This window comes from Caretta caretta, chromosome 1 (genome assembly GCF_965140235.1).
Source record: "Caretta caretta isolate rCarCar2 chromosome 1, rCarCar1.hap1, whole genome shotgun sequence".
In the NCBI taxonomy this organism is placed as follows: Eukaryota; Metazoa; Chordata; order Testudines; family Cheloniidae; genus Caretta; species Caretta caretta.
This window is the reverse complement of record NC_134206.1, coordinates 51,071,089-51,088,355: the sequence shown is the minus strand read 5'-3', so window position 1 is coordinate 51,088,355 and position 17,267 is coordinate 51,071,089. Positions and strand designations below refer to the sequence as shown.

Genomic DNA, 17,267 nt, shown 5'->3' with positions numbered 1-17,267 from the left:
AGTGTTAAGCTTAGCTATAATATCCTTTTATTTTATAAGATCTGCATGTCTAAAGACCATTTAATAATAAAGCATATCATGTTGAAAACTGTATTAAAACATATTGTTTGAATTGGCCCCACCTGGCCGGACATCCCGATTACTCTGTGTGACTACCTTGTTCTCAGAATTACTAACCACGTGGCCAATATGTGTGTAGTCGTCCACTAATTTTTATCAGCAGTGATTTATCTTCCAGATCACTGAAGAAAATATTGAATAGCACTGGGACTAGAACCAATCTCTATGGAATATTACTGGAAACAGCCCACCATTCAATGATAATTATCCATTGACAATTATTTTTTGATATCTGTCAACCTAAAGGAGTAGCAACTACAGAAGTCTCTGAAACAGGTTACTCAGCAACTCATACCTGAGAGTCCATGGTAAACAAGTTTTAGTATACACATTTAAAAATCCTCTAAATTGGTCCTTCAGAATAAAAATAAAACCAGACATCTGGAATAGAATTTAAACTTCAGCTCTTCATGCAGACACAGATAACAGTCAATTGGTTAGAGTTGGCCTCACTTGAAAGTAACACTCCATGTTTTGGGAAGTATTGCATCTCTTTTCCAGATTGACCTGAATTAAAAATGTATTCACTAAATGAGTAAGCATTGACTAGAAGAGAGATCAAGCAGTTCTGATACCAAAGGTCAATCCATACTGAAGTAGTAGTTGTTTTTTGTAAATTACTGCTTATTTTGCAAATGTTGACTTTAACTTCACCTACAAATGGAGTGGTTTTGTACCCTTCATCAGCTAACTTTATACACGGTATTAGTGCCAAGATTCTGGTGTTTCAGGGACAAATGTTCCACTACTGTATTAAGTGATCCCATCTTACTTAGAACAATATTTCGTATTTCTATAAGTGCCATTGATTGAGCTTACGGGTGTTAACTATCAAGATAACTTGTCTTCTCTGATAGCTCTTGTTCAGTGATAATCCTCCTCCTTTACTTTTATGAGTAAAATGGTATGCTACAGGAACGTTTAAGCACTGTGTCCCTTTCCACATGAAAATAAGTTTCAGAGTAACAGCCGTGTTAGTCTGTATTCGCAAAAAGAAAAGGAGTACTTGTGGCACCTTAGAGACTAACAAATTTGAGCATAAGCTTTTGTGAGCTACAGTGAGCTGTAGCAAAGCTTATGCTCAAATAAATTTGTTAGTCTCTAGGGTGCCACAAGTACTCCTTTTCTTTTTATGAATATAAATGGGGCCCTACCAAATTTGTAATCCATTTTAATCAATTTCATGGCCAGAGTGTTTTAAAATTGGTCAATTTTATGTTTTCAGATGTTTACATCTGAAATGTCAGTGTTTTAACTGTGGGAGTGCCAACCCAAAAGGGGATCAGGAGGGTCACAAAGCTAATGTAGGGCGGTTGCAGAATTACCACCCTTCTGTGCTCCCTTCAGAGTTGCAGAGCTTCCTGAAACTGGGGGAGATTCCCAGGGATGAAGGTGGGTCTGATCTCCCCCATGCCACTGGGAGCTTTCAGAGCTGGTAGCAGTCACAGACCTTCCTGCAGCTGGGGGAGGTACCTGAAGGTGGGTCTGATCTTCCCCCCAAGAGCAGCCATACAGGAGAAGAGGAAGTCCCTTCCCTCCCCAGCCTGGTGGATAGCAGCTGGAGCCCGGTGAACCGTAGGAGCTCCTGGCTCAGACATGCCCTTTCCCCACCCCTCCAATAGCTAGATTTCACAGGGGAGGTCTGATTTTACAGTCTGAGACATGTTTTTCATGACTGTGAATTTGGTACGGCCCTAAAAATAAGATATGTATCCCATGAGGTTTAGCCTGGTTAGCAAAAGGCTTCAGAATGAACAAAAACTTGTCAAGGGCAGAACAACTATTATTGGTAATAGTAGAACCTCAGAGTTAGACACCTCGGGAATGGAGGTTATCTGTAACTCCAAAAAGACATTACGGACTTCAGCCATTGGGGAGAGAGAACTGGGAGTCAGAGCTTCTGACCCTCGGGAGCACTAGAGCTCAAGGCTTTTGATCTGGGGGGGTGTGGGGCTCTAGCTACGGGGTGGCGAAGGGAGCGCTGCGGCTGAAACCAGTACTCCCGTCATAGCTAAAGCCCCGAGCCCCTGCGCCCCCCACGGGGCTGAGAAGCTGGGAACAGAGCCACAGGGCTAAAGCCCCGAACCCCAGCACCTCCTCCAGATCTAAAGCCCTGAGCCCTGGTGCTCCAAAGGGTCAGAAGCCCTGACACCCCCCCTTCACCTTGAGGCTGCAGTCCTAACCCTCCCTTCCCCCTGGCTGAAGCCCTGAGCCCCAGGCTACATTTCCAAGGTAGTAAAGTATTTGTGTGCATTTGGGTGCATGCATGCGTGCATCTCTGCTGCTGCCCAATTACTTCCGGTTCAGAGGGTGTCCAGTTGACTAGTAAGTCCGGAACTCTGGTGTTCATATATTTGAGGTTCTCTTGTATCTAACAGCATATCTTCATTGAAGAGTTAACTCGAGTTATCTACACTTGAGCTAACTCCTCTTGAATTAGCTTAGTTCAAGTGAGAATGGCCACACTGCAAAACACTCGAGCTGCACACTATCGGATTAGCAGCACAATGTAGTTGTATCCCCACTACGTAACTAGCCTGAGCAGCATCAATAGCACTTGAACTTCAACCAACACCTTCTGACAGGCCAGCTAGCTCCAGGTTAAAGCACCACCTTAACCAGAGGTTTTGGTGTGTGGACAGGAATCAGGTTAGAAGCAACACTTGTGTTATACCTCAGGCTAGCACTGTAATGAAGACAAGCCCTAAACTGTAAGGTTCCTTAAATGTTCCCTTCTTTCCCATTCTGGATGATATGCCCATCCAAGATTCTCTCTACTGATGCAGAAATGCAGGATTTTTTTCTAATTCCAGCCAACTCAAAGTTTACTTCCTTTCTAGTAAAAGTCTTGAAAAACTATTTTCTGATACTTGATCAATATGGAGAAACATGTTCAGGTTTTTTTTTTTTTTTTCAGTTCCAGCCTTAAAAGGTGGCCTAGAATGATAAAGCTGAAAATATTAGTATAAAGCTAATAAAGAAAATTGTATTACTGGGCATACTTTGGAACAATTACATTATGTACCCATGCAATATGGGCTTTTCTAGGTTGACCTAATTTCATGGTTTTCAGTGGATCATCACACCAGCTGCTAACCTTTTGATTTACATAATACCCAGTGGATGATTTTCTGCTGAATGAGTCAGTGTCTCAACTCTGAAGACAATCTTTTAATATCCTACATAAGTAATTCCAATGTGTTTGGTCTAATTGCATCTCTAAGCCTCTGCCAAATTTCTTTACGATCATTTATATTAGGGTATTTTTCAGACTTGGCCACAGATCAATAACTACAGTAAATGTCTACAATTCAGAAACAGTATTATTAATTTAATCCATTTATAGGATGCTTATAAGGCATCCAAGTGCCAGACCATGAAGACAAAATACAAAATAGTACACATATTATAAAGTAAATGATTTGAGTATAGTATTTTTAAGGACATTAATAGTTAATTTTAAAATTCCAGAAGCTAGTTGATAATATTGACCACATTAAAAAAATACACTGAGGAAAAATTGTTTCCTATGCAGCCTCCCCCTTTATATCTGTTTGAACTCAACAAGTGCCTTTTATTAAGCACTACTTTTTCTAAGACAATGGGGAAGGAGGGCGGAAGCTTCATGGGCAAAACGTGACCTGTCTCCCCACATCCCTAGTTCCTTTGTTGTAGTTAAAGCATCCCTTCCCAAACAGTAAATTTAGATAGAATTCTCTCTCAAACTATAAAACAATGCTTAACTGACTGGAAGGGTTACTCTTCATTAAAAGTCTCACTTCTACCTCCATGACTACGTAACTACAAACTGTAGTTAACGATGATTAGTAAGTGTTTGCAAGATGTGTTAACATTCAATTTCTGGTCATACAAAAACAAACAAGATCATTTTAATTTGTCATAAGTTTCTGAATGTGTTTCAAGGAGGACTTGCAAAAGTTGTCTAATTTGAATGTGCCTAACAAGTGTCTAATTTACCTATATCTTAAAGTCTTGACTGAGTGGTGAAAGTTTTGTCTAAGTTTTTTTCTTTATGCTTCTAGGTATGAAAAAATTCAGTCCTGGGCTTCTCATGCGCCATAAGCTAGCACTCATGGATTCAGTCCAAAATTTCACAGGCAGCAGTTCCCAGATTGTTCTTTAGGCTTTTTTCTTCTTAAAGTTAAAAATAAATAAATAATTAAACATGAAACAAGTTTGCTCCCCTCAGGCTGCATAGACAAGTTTGGATAATTTCACATTTATCTTAATGAGCTAAGTGGTGCAGTCTTTTCAATAAAATATAAATGTGCAAGCCTGATCAATTGTGACCATTAAACACCCAATCACACTGTATATAAGAGAGGGGGTAATAAATGCTACACATCCTGGCCAATTTTCAACTTGGGTAATAACCTTCTGCATAGCTTCATTCCCCCCTACAGTTTAAACTAGAAAGTCTTTTTTTTTTAATATAAAATTATCATTCACTTTCTGTTTTAAACTGTAATGTTGCTATGCACTGTTAAATTCTTTCCCCTCTCATAAGTGGCTGCATTTAAGTGGTAGGTGTCCTGATTCTTGAACATATAGTTTGTATGTCACAACTGAATTCTTTTGAATGAAAAAGGATTATTTGGAAATGAAGAAATATTAAGTTTAAAATCAATTACATGCTGAATGCCCTGCTTACACTTGCCAATTTAAGTGTTTGATATATAATCCTAAAATTGATGGAATTTTAGTAATCCTATTTATGGGCCACATTTAACTGTTTTTCCTCCTACATCTGTTGGAAGCGCTCATATTCCACAGGAGCAGTAAATGTGGACATACAATAAATTAAATAGATCAAGTACTACAGAGCAGCCATTGTGGATTCTAGAGTGAATGGTGATAACTCCTGCTATGGAAAAGACTGTGCAACAGTATGCATTAAAATCACGTGAATTTTTTAAAAAAAATTGCAAACAAGTTTTCCTTCCTCTCTCTCGCTCTGCTCAAAGGTGCTTGGTGTTTTGTTGTTGTTGTTGTTGTTTTTCTAATTAACTAAAAGTTTAAGTAAAATGTGTTCAGTGGAAATTCATTTTGACAAGGAAAGAAAAAACACTCCAAACAAAATTCTAACCGCATGCTGATTTTGTTGGGGTTTTTTCCCCTCTTGATAGCAAAAATCAGTCCTCAATGAGGATTAGTGCAATTTATTTGCTTGCAAGAGAGAGAAAGATTTTAAATAAGTTATGGGCAAGTGAAAACTAAGCACGCATCAGGGGATATCTGTTAATATTTAGCAGACTAATTAGAATCTTGCCCCTCTGTGACTTCACACCAATTTTTGTTTCAACATAGCTTTGTAGACGTAGTCAGAGACTCCTACTCTACCTGAGCTGAGTTCTGCAGGGATGAGGGATACTGATAGAACAATCTGCCTGAGGGAAATTGAAAATGTCTGAAACAGAGTGCAAAATGTTTTGACCATGCTACCTTAAAATCAGGAACAGGATAAAATTACAAACGCATAATAATAAAAAAAATCAAAACCAGTAAATCCTGCAATTCCTCTAGTGTCCCAGAAAATTTTATTGCATTCTATTATAGCTTCAAAACAAAGCTTTCATTTAAAATATATGTTCTAACTTTTTCTGTTGTGAAGATACAGCCATCACAATAAGCCTATGGGCTCACAAAGATATACCACAATTTGCAGAAAAACATCTCCCAGTCATACAACAGCAGCACTGCTTGCCTTCTCTGTCTAAGAAAAGTATGTATGTAAACAAACTCCAGTAGGGACAATTTAAATATTATTGAGCATGGACATTTTTTCTTTCAAAGAAACAAGAACTTTAGCATAAGGAGTTATATTTAATACAAATAGTATTACACAGTTAATCTTAAACCTCAAGAAAAGCAGTAGTAAGGGTTCCGAGAGCTAAACTAATTAAGCCACACTGCATATACAGTGTGAGTTATGGACACCTAGGGAACGGAGGTTGTCTGTAACACTGAAATGTTCGTAACTCTGAACAAAGCACAGTTCAGGCTCCAGATCCAGCAGCTGAGGGTATATCTACACTACGAAATTACGTCGAATTTACAGAAGTCATTTTTTTAGAAATAATTTTTATATATTCGAGTGTGTGTGTCCCCGCAGAAAATGCTCTAAGTGTATTAAGTGCATTAAATCAGCGGAGTGCTTCCACAGGAAGTTTTTGGAAAGCGTAGGGGACAATTTCCTGGCGCAAGTGCTAGAGGAGCCAACTAGGGGGGGCGCTTTTCTTGACCTGCTGCTCACAAACCGGGTAGAATTAGTGGGGGAAGCAAAAGTGGATGGGAATCTGGGAGGCAGTGACCATGAGTTGGTTGAGTTCAGGATCCTGACACAGGGAAGAAAGGAAAGCAGCACGATACGGACCCTGGACTTCAGGAAAGCAGACTTCGACTTGAAGGGGAAAGGAGTCCAGGAGAGCTGGCTGTATTTCAAGGAATCCCTGTTGAGGTTACAGGGACAAACCATCCCGATGAGTCGAAAGAATAGTAAATATGGCAGGCGACCAGCTTGGCTTAATGGTGAAATCTTAGCGGATCTTAAACATAAAAAAGAAGCTTACAAGAAGTGGAAGGTTGGACATATGACCAGGGAAGAGTATAAAAATATTGCTCGGGCATGTAGGAATGTTATCAGGAGGGCCAAATCGCACCTGGAGCTGCAGCTAGCCAGAGATGTCAAGAGTAACAAGAAGGGTTTCTTCAGGTATGTTGGCAACAAGAAGAAAGCCAAGGAAAATGTGGGCCCCTTACTGAATGAGGGAGGCAAACTAGTGACAGAGGATGTGGAAAAAGCTAATGTACTCAATGCTTTTTTTGCCTCTGTTTTCACTAACAAGGTCAGCTCCCAGACTGCTACGCTGGGCATCACAAAATGGGGAAGAGATGGACAGCCCTCTGTGGAGATAGAGGTGGTTAGGGACTATTTAGAAAAGCTGGACGTGCACAAGTCCATGGGGCCGGACGAGTTGCATCCGAGAGTGCTGAAGGAACTGGCGGCTGTGATTGCAGAGCCATTGGCAATTATCTTTGAAAACTCGTGGTGATCGGGGGAGGTCCCAGATGACTGGAAAAAGGCTAATGTAGTGCCCATCTTTAAAAAAGGGAAGGAGGAGGATCCTGGGAACTACAGGCCAGTCAGCCTCACTTCAGTCCCTGGAAAAATCATGGAGCAGGTCCTCAAAGAATCAATCCTGAAGCACTTGCATGAGAGGAAAGTGATCAGGAACAGCCAGCATGGATTCACCAAGGGAAGGTCATGCCTGACTAATCTAATCGCCTTCTATGATGAGATTACTGGTTCTGTGGATGAAGGGAAAGCAGTGGATGTATTGTTTCTTGACTTTAGCAAAGCTTTTGACACGGTCTCCCACAGTATTCTTGTCAGCAAGTTAAGGAAGTATGGGCTGGATGAATGCACTACAAGGTGGGTAGAAAGCTGGCTAGATTGTCGGGCTCAACGGGTAGTGAGCAATGGCTCCATGTCTAGTTGGCAGCCGGTATCAAGTGGAGTGCCCCAAGGGTCGGTCCTGGGGCCGGTTTTGTTCAATATCTTCATTAATGATCTGGAGGATGGTGTGGATTGCACTCTCAGCAAATTTGCGGATGATACTAAACTGGGAGGAGTGGTAGATACGCTGGAGGGGAGGAATAGGATACAGAAGGACCTAGACAAATTGGAGGATTGGGCCAAAAGAAATCTGATGAGGTTCAATAAGGATAAGTGCAGGGTCCTGCACTTAGGACGGAAGAACCCAATGCACAGCTACAGACTAGGGACCAAATGGCTAGGCAGCAGTTCTGCGGAAAAGGACCTAGGGGTGACAGTGGACGAGAAGCTGGATATGAGTCAGCAGTGTGCCCTTGTTGCCAAGAAGGCCAATGGCATTTTGGGATGTATAAGTAGGGGCATAGCGAGCAGATCGAGGGACGTGATCGTTCCCCTCTATTCGACATTGGTGAGGCCTCATCTGGAGTACTGTGTCCAGTTTTGGGCCCCACACTTCAAGAAGGATGTGGATAAATTGGAGAGAGTCCAGCGAAGGGCAACAAAAATGATTAGGGGTCTGGAACACATGAGTTATGAGGAGAGGCTGAGGGAGCTGGGATTGTTTAGCCTGCAGAAGAGAAGAATGAGGGGGGATTTGATAGCTGCTTTCAACTACCTGAAAGGGGGTTCCAAAGAGGATGGCTCTAGACTGTTCTCAATGGTAGCAGATGACAGAACGAGGAGTAATGGTCTCAAGCTGCAGTGGGGGAGGTTTAGATTGGATATTAGGAAAAACTTTTTCACTAAGAGGGTGGTGAAACACTGGAATGCGTTACCTAGGGAGGTGGTGGAATCTCCTTCCTTAGAGGTTTTTAAGGTCAGGCTTGACAAAGCCCTGGCTGGGATGATTTAACTGGGAATTGGTCCTGCTTCGAGCAGGGGGTTGGACTAGATGACCTTCTGGGGTCCCTTCCAACCCTTATATTCTATGATTCTATGATTCACAGTACCGAGGCAAGCGTCGACTTCCGGAGTGTTGCACTGTGGGTAGCTATCCCACAGTTCCTGCAGTCTCCGCTGCCCACTGGAATTCTGGATTGAGATCCCAATGCCTGATGGGACTAAAACATTGTCGCGGGTGGTTCTGGGTACATATCGTCAAGCCCCCTTTCCCTCCCTCCCTCCGTCCGTGAAAGCAGCAGCAGATAATCGTTTATGCCTTTTTTCTTGAGTTACCTGTGCAGACGCCATACCATGGCAAGCATGCAGCCCGCTCAGGTAACTGTCACCGTATGTCTCCTGGGTGCTGGCAGACCTGGTACTGCATTGCTACACAGCAGCAGCAACCCATTGCCTTGTGGCAGCAGATGGTACAATAGGACTGGTAGCCTTCATCGTCATGTCCGAGGTGCTCCTGGCCACGTCGGCCAGGAGCGCCTGGGCAGACATGGGTGCAGGGACTACATTAGAAGTGACTTGACCAGGTCATTCTCTTTAGTCCTGCAGTCAGTCCTACTGAACCATCTTATGGTGAGCAGGCAGGCAATATGGATTGCTAGCAGTCCTATGGTACCATCTTCTGCCAGGCAGGCCAAAGATGAGGATGGCTAGCAGTCCTATTGTACCATCTTCTGCCGAGCAGCCATGAGATGTGGATGGCTTGCAGTCCTTCTGCACCGTCTGCTGCCAGCCAAAGATGCAGAAAAGAGATGGAGTGGCTCAAAACAATAAATAGACCAGATTTGTTTTGTACTCATTTGCTCCCCCTCCCTGCCCACCCCCCGCCCCGTCTAGGGTACTCATTCCTCTAGGTCACACTGCAGTCACTCACAGAGAAGGTGCAGCGAGGTAAATCTAGCCTGTTCCAATAAGAACAATTACTTAGGTGCACCATTTCTCATTGGAACCCTCCGTGAAGTCCTGTCTGAAATAATCCTTGATGTAAAGCCACCCCGCTTTGTTGATTTTAATTCCCTGTAAGCCATGTCATCAGTCGCCCCTCCCCCCGTCAGAGGGACGGCAGACAATCGTTCCGTGCCTTTTTTCTGTGCGGACGCCATACCAAGGCAAGCATGGAGGCCGCTCAGCTCACTTTGGCAATTAGGAGCACAGTAAACACCACACGCATTATCCAGCAGTATATGCAGCACCAGAACCTGGCAGAGCGATACTGGGCAAGGAAGCGACGTCAGCACTGTCATGTGAGTGATCAGGACATGGACACAGATTTCTCTGAAAGCATGGGCCCTGCCAATGCATGCATCATGGTGCTAATGGGGCAGGTTCATGCGGTGGAACGCCGATTCTGGGCTCCAGAAACAAGCACAGACTGGTGGGACCGCATAGCGTTGCAGGTCTGGGACGATTCCCAGTGGCTGCGAAACTTTCGCATGCATAAGGGCACTTTCACGGAACTTTGTGACTTGCTTTCCCCTGCCCTGAAGCACATGAATACCAAGATGAGAGCAGCCCTCACAGTTGAGAAGCGAGTGGCAATAGCCCTGTGGAAGCTTGCAACGCCAGACAGCTACTGGTCAGTTGGGAATCAATTTGGAGTGGGCAAATCTACTGTGGGGGCTGCTGTGATGCAAGTAGCCAACGCAATCAAAGATCTACTGATATCAAGGGTAGTGACCCTGGGAAATGTGCAGGTCATAGTGGATGGGTTGGCTGCAATGGGATTCCCTAACTGTGGTGGGGCCATAGACGGAACCCATATCCCTATCTTGGCACCGGAGCACCAAGCCGGCGAGTACATAAACCGCAAGGGGTACTTTTCAATAGTGCTGCAAGCTCTGGTGGATCACAAGGGACGTTTCACCAGCATCAACGTGGGACGGCCGGGAAAGGTACATGACGCTCGCATCTTCAGGAACTCTGGTCTGTTTCAAAAGCTGCAAGAAGGGACTTTATTCCCAGACTAGAAAATAACTGTTGGGGATGTTGAAATGCCTATAGTTATCCTTGGGGACCCAGCCTACCCCTTAATGCCATGGCTCATGAAGCCGTACACAGGCAGCCTGGACAGTAGTCAGGAGCTGTTCAACTACAGGCTGAGCAAGTGCAGAATGGTGGTAGAATGTGCATTTGGACGTTTAAAGGCGCGCTGGCGCAGTTTACTGACTCGCTTAGACCTCAGTGAAACCAATATTCCCACTGTTATTACTGCTTGCTGTGCGCTCCACAGTATCTGTGAGAGTAAGGGGGAGATGTTTATGGCGGGGTGGGAGGTTGAGGCAAATCGCCTGGCTGCTGGTTACGTGCAGCTAGACACCAGGGCGGTTAGAAGAGCACAGGAGGGCGCGGTACGCATCAGAGAAGCTTTGAGAACCAGTTTCATGACTGGCCAGGCTACGGTGTGAAAGTTCTGTTTGTTTCTCCTTGATGAAACCCACCGCCCCTTGGTTCACTCTACTTCCCTGTAAGCTAACCACCCTCCCCTCCTCCCTTCGATCACCGCTTGCAGAAGCAATAAAGTCATTGTTGCTTCACATTCATGCATTCTTTATTCATTCATCACACAAATAGGGGGATGACTACCAAGGTAGCCCGGGGGGGGGGGGGGGGGTGGAGGAGGGAAGGAAAATGCCACACAGCACTTTAAAAGTTTACAACTTTAAAAATTTATTGAATGCCAGCCTTCTGTTTTTTGGGCAATCCTCTGTGGTGGAGTAGCTGGCCCCCCCACCGCGTTCTTGGGCGTCTGGGTGAGGAGGCTATGGAACATGGGGAGGAGGGTGGTTGGTTACACAGGGGCTGTAACAGCGGTCTGTGCTGCAGCTGCCTTTGCTGCAGCTCATGCTGGAGCATATTGGTTTGATCCTCCAGCAGCCTCAGCATTGAATCCTGCCTCCTCTCATCATGCTGCCGCCACTTTTGAGCTTCAGCCCTGTCTTCAGCCCGCCACTTACTCTCTTCAGCCTGCCACCTCTCCTCCCGGTCATTTTGTGCTTTCCTGCACTCTGACATTATTTGCCTCCACGCATTCGTCTGTGCTCTGTCAGTGTGGGAGGACAGCATAAGCTCAGAGAACATTTCATCGCGAGTGCGTTTTTTTTTCTTTCTAATCTTCACTAGCCTCTGGGAAGGAGAAGATCCTGTGATCATTGAAACACATGCAGCTGGTGGAGAAAAAAAAGGGACAGCGGTATTTAAAACACATTTTATAAAACAATGGCTACACTCTTTCAGGGTAAACCTTGCTGTTAACATTACATACATAGCACATGTGCTTTTGTTACAAGGTCGCATTCTGCCTCCCCCCACCGTGTGGCTACCCCCTCAACCCTCCTCCCTCCCCATGGCTAACAATGGGGAAGATTTCTGTTCAGCTACAGGCAAACAGCCCAGCAAGAACGGGCACCTCTGAGTGTCCCCTGAAGAAAAGCACCCTATTATAACCAGGTGACCATGAATGATATCTCACTCTCCTGAGGATAACACAGAGATAAAGAACGGATGTTGTTTGAATGCCAGCAAACATACACTGCAATGCTTTGTTGTACAATGATTCCCGAGTACGTGCTACTGGCCTGAAGTGGTAAAGTGTCCTACCATGGAGGACGCAATAAGGCTGCCCTCCCCAGAAACCTTTTGCAAAGGCTTTGGGAGTACATCCAGGAGAGCCGCGAATGCCAGGGCAAAGTAATCCTTTCACATGCTTGCTTTTAAACCATGTATAGCATTTTAAAAGGTACACTCACCAGAGGTCCCTTCTCCGCCTAGTGGGTCCAAGAGGCAGCCTTGGGTGGGTTCAGGGGGTACTGGCTCCAGGTCCAGGGTGAGAAACAGTTCCTGGCTGTCGGGAAAACTGATTTCTCCGCTTGCTTGCTGTGAGCTATCTACAACCTCATCATCATCATCATCATCATCTTCATCCCCAAAATCTGCTTCCGTGTTGCCTCCATCTCCATTGAAGGAGTCAAACAACACGGCTGGGGTAGTGGTGGCTGAACCCCCTAAAATAGCATGCACCTCATCATAGAAGCGGCATGTTTGGGGCTCTGACCCGGAGCGGCCGTTCGCCTCTCTGGTTTTCTGGTAGGCTTGCCTCAGCTCCTCAAGTTTCACGCGGCACTGCTTCGGGTCCCTGTTATGGCCTCTGTCCTTCATGCCCTGGGAGATTTTCAGAAAGGTTTTGGCATTTCGAAAACTGGAACGGAGTTCTGATAGCACGGATTCCTCTCCCCAAACAGCGATCAGATCCCGTACCTCCCGTTCGGTCCATGCTGGAGCTCTTTTGCGATTCTGGGACTCCATCATGGTCACCTGTGCTGATGAGCTCTGCATGGTCACCTGCAGCTTGCCACGCTGGCCAAACAGGAAATGAGATTCAAAAGTTTGCGGTTCTTTTTCTGTCTACCTGGCCAGTGCATCTGAGTTGAGAGTGTTGTCCAGAGCGGTCACAATGGAGCACTCTGGGATAGCTCCCGGAGGCCAATACCGTCAAATTGTGTCCACAGAACCCCAAATTCGACCCGGCAAGGCCGATTTAAGCGCTAATCCACTTGTCAGGGGTGGAGTAAGACAATCAATTTTTAAGAGGGCTTCACTGTGTGGACGGGTGCAGGTTTACATCGATTTAACGCTGCTAAATTCGACCTAAAGTCCTAGTGTAGACCAGGGCTCAGTCTTCATGGAAATCTCGAATGGCTGCAAGGCAGGTATGGGAACAGGACTGGTTAGTGGGGTGGAATCATGGGGAAGATCTGGCTTAAGAAATGGGCCCCTCTGTTTGAGAGGTTAAAAAAGGAGAGATGTGATAACCATCTACAAATATTTAAGGGATAGAAACACTACGGAGGAAGAGGAATCATCATGAGAGGGTATAACCAGGAGCCTTGGATTAAAGTTAAGAAAAAGAAAATTTTAGGCTGAATGACAATAGAGAGATCTATTACTCCGTAGAATAATTTCCCAAAGGAAGCATTGGGAGCCCAAACATTTGGCATACTTAAACCTAGACAGGGCAAAATTCTAATTGAAGTACAATATATAAGAGAGAGAATGCAACACTCATAGGGAGAATGAATAAACAACCTGCCAGATCTTTTCTATTTTAGTGTGAGATGGCATATGACCTGCACCCAAAAACAATGATTGGCTAGAGGCAATGGTGAACAAAGAGAGGTATCACCCTGTGAAGTTTCTCCCAGGTCCATCCCCCTATTGTGGTGGTGGAACGGCAGCAGGAAATTGGCTAACAGACCAACAGACTTGCATTGGGAGTGGGGGTGCAGGAATGTCACTTTTGAACGAAGACAAGAGATTGATTACCAATGAATGGATTTTCACTGGAGGGGAGAGATGCCACTACAAAACCATTAGCTAGGTTTTGCTGAAGGTCACTGGATGACTTGGAGCCAGTCATTGGGTGAAAAACCACTATTCTAGATTCAAGTTCTTGTCATTTTCTACCCAGCGAAGGCCTCTCAAGCCTTTTGGCCCACTGTCACACAAATCAAGGCCCTGTTTCAAGGTGTGGCACAGCAAGCAACGTACATAGGCGATATTGAAACTGAGAAACATACAGCCATTTCAAACTTTGGTACTCCACACTACAATCAGTATAGATTGTATATACTCTATACCAAAGAGCACAGTTTACAAGAGTGCATTAAGAGACTTGTGTGATTCAAAACCACATAGTCTTGGGTCTCAATTGTAAGGGCAGAGAAGCAATGAAGAAGCTTTCTGACTTCCTCTGGGTGCTCTATCTGCTATGCTGCTCCTGCTTCACATGATGTAATTGCACAGCATATAGGGAACTGTTCTGACAGTTTATATGCCCAGTAATCTCTGTTCTATACATCACATTGTTCTCAAATTGTGGATCAGGACCCCAAAGTGGGTCACAACTCCATTTTAATGGGGTCGCCAGGGCTGCCTTAGACTTGCTGGAGCCCAGGCCTGAAGCCCGAGCCCCACCACCCAAGGCCGAAGCCTGAGGGTTTCAGCCCTGCACATTGGGACCCAGACTACAGGCACGGGGCTTGGGTTTGCTCAGGCTTCGGTCCCGCCTCCTGGGGTCATGTAGTAATTTTTATTGTCAGAAGGGGGTCACAGTGCAATGAAGTTTGAGAACCCCTGCTATAGATCACAGATGCATTGGGGGGGGGACAGTATCAACTTCAGGCAGAACTTAGGTGACAAAAAAGGCTCATTAGGGCACAGAATATAAGTGCTCCTTCAGCAGCTGGCCCAAATTGTAACGTTCCAAAAGAATCCAAGCATAAACACAGTCTAATTCTCATTCATCAAAGAACAATTTTCTTGCCCCATGAGAAAAGACGGTTCAAAATGCGGAGAGGGTTTAAAAAAGATAGGTCTCTAAATACCAACAGGTTGACCTAAGAGCATGCATACACTGGTGATCTGATGTCAAGAAATACAAGCAGTAAAGCACTAACAGGAGTAGCTCTGTTGCCGCAAATGTAGACTCAAGCACTTTTAGACTCTGGGAGGAAGCCTGACCTTAACCTTGTTACTTACATAGAAGTCGAGATCTGGTGGAAGTGCCTTTATGTAGCTTCACCTGTTTGTGCAGCAGATGTTATGGATATGCTAATGACTCTGAATTGCTTCAGGTTACCACTACACCTAAATGTACACCAGACATCAAAATGGCATCAATCTGACAGCACTGCCAGAAACACATCGTATGCTCTGTGCTGAAGCCAGTGCTAAATTTGTAATGAAAAAGGTGCTGGGGAGAGAGGAGCTCATAATAGAGGGAGAGACCAAAGGAAAATGTAACTGAGCTATCAAATCAAACTTAAAGAGTCTCAAAAACAAGTACTGCAGTTGCAGTAGACAAGAGGAGGTTACTCACCCTGTGCAGTAACTGAAGTAACTTCGAGATGAGTGTCCCGGTGGGTGCTCCACTCCAGGCGTTGGTGTGTCCCTGCGCCTTCGTTCAGAAATTTTTACAGCAGTACTTGTACCAGTTGCGCACGTGCAAAGCTTGCCCCCCCCCCCCCGCTCTGAGTGTACCTTAATAGTACGCGTGCGTGACCGGTCTCCTCAGTTCCTTCTCTACAACAGAGACTACCCCAACTCTGAAGTAGAGGGGAGGAGGGTGGGTAGTGGAGTATCCACAGGGACACTCATCTCGAAGAACGTCCGTTACTGCACAGGGTGAGTAACCTCTTCTTCTTCGAGAGCTGTACCTGTGGGTGCTCCACTCCAGGTGACTTAAAAGCAGTGTATCTCAAGGAGACAGGGACTTTGCCTTGGGTAGAAATGCAGTAGATAAAACAGCTCTGCCTAATTGTGTATCCGAGAGGGGGCCCTGAGTAAGGGCATAGTGCTTAGCAAAAGTGCGTTCAGCAGACCAAGTGGCTGCTTTACAGATATCAGTCAGGGGAACTTTGCTTAGAAAAGCCACGGAGGTAGCCATCGATCTAGTGGAGTGAGTTCTGATGTCTGCTGGAGGCATAACTTTCTGTATCTGATAACAGAGTTGGATACAGTCAGAAATCCATTTTGAAAGTCTCTGGGTCAAAATAGGTGTCCCCCTGGATCGCTCTGCGACGGAGACAAAGAGTCTAGAAGAATTCCTAAAGGGCTTGGTTCTATGCAAATAGAAGGACAAAGCCCTGCATACGTCTAGGGTATGCATTGTGGATTCAAAAGAGTTTGCATGTGGTTTAGGAAAGAAGGTCGGCAGGTGTATTGGTTCATTGATGTGGAATGATGAATGGACCTTTGGAAGAAATTTGGGGTGTAATTGAAGGGTAACTTTGTCCTTAAAAAATAGGGTATATGGTGGGTCTGCCATGAGAACTGCTATTTCTCCTGCCCGTCTGGCAGAAGTGATTGCCACTAAGAATGCTGTTTTCATAGAAAGGTGTAAGAGGGAGCAAGGGGCTAGGGGTTCAAATGGTTGTTGAGTTAAGCAAGATAATACTAAGTGAAAGTCCCGTGGAGCAGTAGGATGTCTAACATCTGGGTATAGGGATTGAAATCCTTTGGTATGATGCAAAAAGAAAAGGAGTACTTGTGGCACCTTAGAGACTAACCAATTTATTTGTGCATGAGCTTTCATGAGCTACAGCTCACATAATTTTGGTAATTAATTGATCTTTAAATATTCATGATAAATAGGCCCAGTGGCCTTTGATGGGATGTTAGATGGGGTGGGATCTGAGTTACTATAGAAAATTCTTTCCTGGGTATCTGGCTGGTGAATCTCGCCCATATGCTCAGGGTTTAGCTGATCGCCATATTTGGGGTCGGGAAGGAATTTTCCTCCAGGGCAGATTGGAAGAGGCCCTGGAGGTTTTTCGCCTTCCTCTGTAGCATGGGGCACGGGTCACTTGCTGGCGGATTCTCAGCTCCTTGAAGTCTTTAAACCACGATTTGAGGACTTCAATAGCTCAGATATAGGTGAGAGGTTTTTCGCAGGAGTGGGTGGGTGAGATTCTGTGGCCTGCGTTGTGCAGGAGGTCGGACTAGATGACCATAATGGTCCCTTCTGACCTTAGTATCTATGAATCTCCGAGAAAACATTTAGTGATCAGATGAGCAAACACAGAGGTACTGTCAATTTTATCGTGGAAAGTTGTCATAGCAGCCAGGTGGACTTTGATGGAGCTAAAAGAAAGGCCATATTGTTTGAGGTCTAACATGT

General features: G+C 44.9%; 2 protein-coding genes across 6 annotated transcripts in view; both read right to left on the bottom strand.

Moving 5' to 3' along the window:
• The window catches only part of NBEA (neurobeachin), an 858,254-nt gene that overhangs the window by 634,228 nt on the left and 206,759 nt on the right, over positions 1-17,267 (bottom strand). The gene's annotated exons all lie outside the window — the stretch shown is intronic.
• On the bottom strand, positions 11,261-13,083 carry LOC142070977 (uncharacterized). The gene is made up of 2 exons (XM_075125074.1): positions 12,340-13,083; positions 11,261-11,757 (listed from the first exon to the last, which is right to left on the bottom strand). Exons 1-2 carry the CDS (start codon positions 12,923-12,925, stop codon positions 11,261-11,263), a joined length of 1,083 nt encoding a protein of 360 aa, XP_074981175.1. The 5' UTR covers positions 12,926-13,083.

Excerpts from the sequence above, each read along its gene's own strand:
- LOC142070977 (XM_075125074.1), bottom strand. The coding sequence starts at position 12,925 with ATGCAGAGCTCATCAGCACAGGTGACCATGATGGAGTCCCAGAATCGC. Across the intron at positions 11,758-12,339 it reads AGGCGGAGAAGGGACCTCTG|CTGCATGTGTTTCAATGATC; the intron begins GTGAGTGTACCT and ends TTTCTCCACCAG.